Below are 6,198 nucleotides of genomic sequence, written 5' to 3'. Positions count from 1 at the left end.
GTCCATGAATTTCAGAATTTCAAATGTAAACTTTACAAATCCCAAGAGCTGATCCTCGAGTCATTCAAATGTAAGATCTCAAATTATCGTTAGAAATAGACGTTGTAAAAATCTTTGTATCACCTCGGGTTTAGAGTCTGAGGCAATCAAACGCACTCAAAATGCAGCAACTAGTTTGCTTATGGAACTCTTTTAATAAATACAGCCTGACCGGAGCGAATTCCGGCAAGTCAATGTCTTTGTCTCATCTCTCTGCATCATTCCAATTTTATCCATGTCTCCAAAAGAAAGTCAAGCCATACCTGGGAATGTGGAGTTCTGCAGAACAAACACGTGAAGCATGAGAACAAACACCTTAAGCATTGGTTCCAATTCAAGGGCTGTGCTTGTTCTTCCTGTTCCCGTGGACGTCAGGATCCGAACATGATCGAGCCGCTATACAGCAAACAAACACCTTCCCTCTTACAAATGAAGACAGTAATTTGAATCAAGTCTGGACTCTTGATTCTTGAATGTTTAGGGTCAACAACATGTATATGGGCATAATAATCATAGGACGTCCCACATTCCTTTTATAAACTTCATTTTCATAATGTGTAATTCATTTCCCAACCAATTATGCTAGCTACGCTTTGAGCATCTCAATCGTATCTTTTGGTTTGAACAAATATTTGATTCCTTGCCTTTGATTTGCGATGCCTCTCCAAATATCCACCATTTCCAGATGGAATGTTCTTGTCCTGCCTTGAGCGGTGAACCAGTCGTCTGAACCTGATAGCGATGGATCTTTCAGACCTTTCAATGCAACCCTCTCGAGCGGCTTTTTGCTAGAACTAGATAAATTTCCTGGAAACTAAAGTGAGGAATCCTCTTTTCCACTCTCACTCTCCCACTCCAGTCATTGCTTTTCTTTCAGTTACTTCAAAAGTAGTAGCTACTGAAAATATTCCTTTTTATTTCTCATTGAACCGATGACATCTTCTTCTGAAAATCCTAGCTATTATTAGCATGATACTGGAGAATCTCATTGCAAACAAGCATGAAGTGTATGCTTGCATATTCGTCCATAGGTCAAATCGGATATGTAATTATTGAAAATGTTAGAGATTCAAATGATGTATGACACTTTGATTTTTCAAAATGCTCTTATTATTTCCAATAAGATGGCTCTGTAACAATTAGCCTCTTCCAACCTGATCGTTCTACTCGTGACCGTCTGATTAGCGAATGCTCACAAAATCTAGCTTGGCCAACTTGGCAACCAAAGCCCAACTCAGCTCGAGTTGAAGTCTAGCTTCTAATGTCAAGCAATCATAGTGGGCAAACTTGTTGATCCAAGTCGCGAGTTGCCCGAGTCCGCTAGGATCATCCATTTATTGGGTCAGGAGTCAGGGGTTACTGAGTCAACTGGTGTCATCAACTAATTAAAATGTTCTTTTTGTCACGCATTGTTGAATACTAAATTTTGTTATCTTTTGAATTGCATATTACAAATTTTACTAACTATACACAAATATTCATATTATATGTTATTCAGTTTTAGTTGAAAAAAAAATTTTAAAATATTGAAGTCCCAACAGACTTTCCTTCTTGGTCTATTTACAGAAAAATGCACTATAAAATTTATGACCTAAGCTAGTCGAGTCGCCCAGACGACTTATGGGTTTACCATTAACTATGCATCCACTTTGTTAGAAACTAACAAAATTTGAAGCCAGAAAAATGTAAAAAACAAGAGAGAGGAGACAGAGAGAGAGAATACATATATATTTAAGTGTAAATGTAAATGTCTCTAAATAAGAAGCTTACTGGATTCTGAATTTATATAAACACAAACTTTGAGTTAACTAGAAAACAAAACTTCAAATGATTGAGTACTCATGAAAGTTGAATTTAGTTAGAACATAACACTCTAGATACACTCGATTACCTCGGAACCTGAGATCTTTATTTTAAGATTTTTATATTCATAATCTCCAATAAGGAAATCAATTAGAGAATGAATTCATGAACCTCGCATCTTAAGATATATGTATCTCAAGTCAAACTCCCTCCCATCTGAATTGAGATCTATAGATTTGAGGGATAATGGTTATCTTGAATTTATGGTTTTAAAATCCAGAATTTGTTAGAACTATGGATGTAAAGTGGCCTTAATAAAATCCGACCTATGATTTGGGAACTGTACATTTAAGAACAACGCGACCTAACCGTACAAGTTCGACCATAATAAATCCATTCATACCAACTTTCTCGACAATGAGCTTAAACAGACTGCAAGCTCAAAGTTAGAAAGATCCAAACTGAAAACTTTCTTTTTCTGTCATCATCTAAGGAAGGCTGAAATGACGATCTTCATCCGGTCATTATAAGCAACGATATTGGTCTCAATTTTATTACCAAATAGTAGAAAATGCTCAATCCTTCCAGTGCATGCCACACATATTAAAGATCCACGAAAAGTGAATATTAGTAAAACACACTCACACACATCTTTCTCTCTCTTTATATATATATATATATATATATATATATATATATATATATGAGAGAGAGAGAGAGAGAGATGCATTCAAATCCATCCCAGTGCACTATCCCAATATCCATATCCATTGTCCAGGAAAACAGCCAAGTCCGAATCCAAGCCGAGGCCAGCCAAGTCCTCGTCCCACGTCAACTCGTTCGTTGCCGCTTCCCATCCAAACCGGGAACCCTCGTTCACCGTGACGGAGACGTAACCCCTGACACCATCACCGTCCACTTCACGGCGGCCCTCGTTCTTCCCGTCTTCCTCTTCCTTGTCCGCCCCCAGAAGAGCCGGGAGTCCAAAGGATCAGACAGCAAACAACTCCGCTCCCCACTGACGACGTCCATGAATTCCTTCTCCGATTTCCTCCCGTCTTCATCTTCTCGATGGCTTTCCGGTGGTGGCCACCCGTGATTCTGGCCTGTAGTCTCGTCGTGCCTTTCCTTGGGGGCAGATACCTCCACGCTGCAGCTCTCTGTCGGCGGAAGGGCCTTGGATTGAAGAGGCGGCGGGGACATTAATCCTGTGCCATTCTCCCGAAGGTTTTCCGATGGGTTTTGCGGTTTGATTGGGTTGCGGTCGTTCCTCTGAATCGATGGAGTATTTGGTACTTGCTGTAACTTCTTGGACAGTTTGGTGTTCCAGTAGTTCTTGATTTCATTGTCTGTTCGCCCTGGCAGTCTTCCTGCTATTAGAGACCATCTGCATCACCATCACCCATTTGTTACTTCATCTACGTGTATAGCGAATCAACCGATGCTTGAACGAGAACAGATCACAGAACTTGTGCCACTGCACCTAACCAGACGATACTTTTTAGCTGTCTTTCGAAAAGATTGGGTTTAATAATTTAGAAAGCGACTGGTACAGCAGGCTTTACAAATGTCCCGCAGAGATGGCTACCGCTGCAGTGGGCCTACAGTTGATTCTGATCGTTACTGTGGAAGAAGGATCCTCGAAAGCAAAGGACAGTGTTGGTAGGGTGGATCTTCTTCAGTTTTGGGGTAGAAAAAAAAATTGTTAATATCATTTTACGTTTTCATCCAAAGATTCAATAACAAGTCGGTCAATATGAACACATGTAAGCATATACCCACTGATATGAGAAGGCTTGAGTCAAATTCATATTAGTCAACAATTGAAAGGCGCTAGCTACCAAGTCTGGCACCACACAGCATGTTCAAGAACGAGATCCGTGAGAAAGAACTGGAATGGATCCACCGGGCACTGTGCCTAGATAGAAAATCAAGTTCGTTGGTTGGTTGGTGCAGGGTATGGTCAGCAATAAAGAATGTGATTTAAGACGACAAAAGAAAATTGTGTATTTAAATTTATATCTGCAATTCCAACGCGAAAGGATGAGGCAGAAAATTATAAAAAACTGGCACTAAGAAATACGAGGGACCAGTGGTTTACTGTTAAAGAGAATTGAACTCGGGAAAGCACACAGAAGCAAACTGTCCCTGCATGAGGGCGGATTTGCAGAAGACGCGGAACCTTATCCCATCTCGCAGAGCGGTTCCTCCGTTTATTTGTCCCATTGTCAAGCCATTCTTGGGGTTAACGATGAACCCCAGCTGCTGAATTTAGAGATAACTGCTGCCTATATATTGAGTGTTTCACATTCAGAGGCATTTCTTTACAGATTAACCTGTAACAATAATTGCAGGGAGCCATCCCTTTATTGTGTTTCAGCAGCTACCGACCATTGTCAGATAGTCGTGATCCTAACATAACTGGAATCATTTTTGCATTGTTGATGGAAAAATATGAGAATGATCTAAAAAAATGGCAAGTGAAGACAGCTTTCTGGAATTTTTATATTTGTTAGCTAGACATCCACTGTTTTGTGGAAACCCCACAAAGGAAAAAGATTATGGAAAAGCATAACTAAGGCAAACACACCTATAGACCCGCTATGCAATATTATTCCTGAATGAAAATTGATACTGCTACTATTAATGGCAGTAGCAGCCTAGCAGGCCTACATGGAAAAGCATACCTCAGGCAAACACACCCATAGTCTGCTATGCTGCCATATTATTATTGAATTCAACTGATACCGCTATTATTAATGTATATATATATATATATATATATATATATATATATATATATATATATAACGGTGCAGTAACTTCGAGTACAGTACAGCCTTCGTCCTCTTAAAGTCTTACGAACCAGCAATACCACAGGCCAATAACGTGATGTTACAGTGGAGTAACACGATCCCCGATTGTATGTTTACAGTTGCAGTAACATATAGTTGCTTAGAGGTAACTGAACTTCAAAGCGGCCGACTGCAGTCAGAGACCTGTCCCCCGTCCCTGCTATTGCCCTCCATCTTTCTTACCAAAATAAACAAATAAATTGAATTCACTAAAAGCAAAAAAACTTAGAAATAATGAGGAGCCATGTTTTCCAAGGAATTGTTTGGGGGTTTCCAGAGAAAGAAACCACTTTCTGAATCTTTGATCTAATCAAGAAACTCGGAACCTGAGATCCCGTTCATGGGGTCAGGGCCAGAAGCTTGTCCTCTGGGTAGAACATGTTCCCTTCTGTTTCAGACGGCGCGCTTCAGAGTTGAAACTTTTTCGATGCAATGGTTTTCTTCCAACTCGATCAGACACTCCTCTCCTAATCTTAAGCTGTTGAACAATGAAACTCTACATCTACAGAAGCTCAAATGCCTACTGCTGCTAAAAAGCGGCGTTCACAGCCATGGCTAGCTTCGCTACCATTCTTTCCATCACTATGGATTCGTGGCTACCATGCAGTAGACTGAAAAGCAAGAGAAAGCACACCTGTTTCCCAGTAGTCTGTGGAGTCTGATGATAAGGTCCTCCTCATCCGCAGATATATTGCCTCTTTTGATGTTCGGTCGCAAATAGTTCAGCCATCGAAGTCTGCAGCTCCTTCCGCATCTATTTAGGCCTATTCAAAAGAAAACCATGAATCAATCTTTGTTCTGCTAAAACTGGAACTCTGTCTCTCTCTCTCTCAATTACCTGCTTTCTTGGGGACGCTTCTCCATCGACCTTCGCCATGGGTAGTGATGTAATCAACAAGCACTTTATCTTCTTGCGCAGACCATGCTCCTCTGTTGATCCGTTCCTCCTTGGAGGAGGAAGGGCTTCTCCCCATTGGTTTATTCCTCTGATCTTCTTCTTTCTTCTCGCCTCTCTTCATCCAATTAAATAGACCTCGAGAAACCAATTTTAATATGGGAGATTCACAGCTCAGCGTCGTGGCAATTCCTATAATTTTCCAACTATGGCAATTGCTGACCATGGAAGTTGACGCCGCCTCTTCACGACAATGAAAAGACCAGATTGTGAGGAATCTTCTCCCTGAAGGGCCTACACGATTTAGTATTTGCTATTAGTATCACGATTTTTTTGCTGTTATACAGGGCTTACTTTTGCTGTCAAATCATGGCATCTTGAAAAATTATAAAGATTTACATTTTCCAGCACTGTTCTTTTTGAGTTAAAAAGTTATATTACTTAAACGACATTCAAATTAATGGAGCTAAAGAGGGGAACTGTAAAAATAAGCTTTTAATCGATAATTATTAGTGAAGCTGAGAACCGCATCAGAATGACGAAGCTGAATAAGTTGGTGCACAAGTTTTTCTTATAGGAACAACGCGAGAAAACAAACGCATGAAC

The 6,198-nt window shown here is 40.2% G+C and overlaps 1 protein-coding gene across 1 annotated transcript; it reads right to left on the bottom strand.

Moving 5' to 3' along the window:
• Positions 1-2,366: 2,366 nt before the first annotated feature.
• LOC116258331 (transcription factor MYB1-like) lies at positions 2,367-5,699 on the bottom strand. Its single transcript, XM_031635426.2, has 3 exons — positions 5,536-5,699; positions 5,332-5,461; positions 2,367-3,229 (listed from the first exon to the last, which is right to left on the bottom strand). The coding sequence occupies exons 1-3, from the start codon at positions 5,669-5,671 to the stop codon at positions 2,719-2,721; spliced, it is 777 nt and encodes a 258-aa protein (XP_031491286.1). The 5' UTR covers positions 5,672-5,699; the 3' UTR covers positions 2,367-2,718.
• Between the last annotated feature and the right edge of the window lie 499 nt (positions 5,700-6,198).

Source organism: Nymphaea colorata, chromosome 8, assembly GCF_008831285.2.
Source record: "Nymphaea colorata isolate Beijing-Zhang1983 chromosome 8, ASM883128v2, whole genome shotgun sequence".
NCBI classification, from domain to species: Eukaryota; Viridiplantae; Streptophyta; class Magnoliopsida; order Nymphaeales; family Nymphaeaceae; genus Nymphaea; species Nymphaea colorata.
The sequence above is the reverse complement of the archived record's forward strand: the minus strand, read 5'-3'. Positions and strand labels throughout refer to the sequence as shown.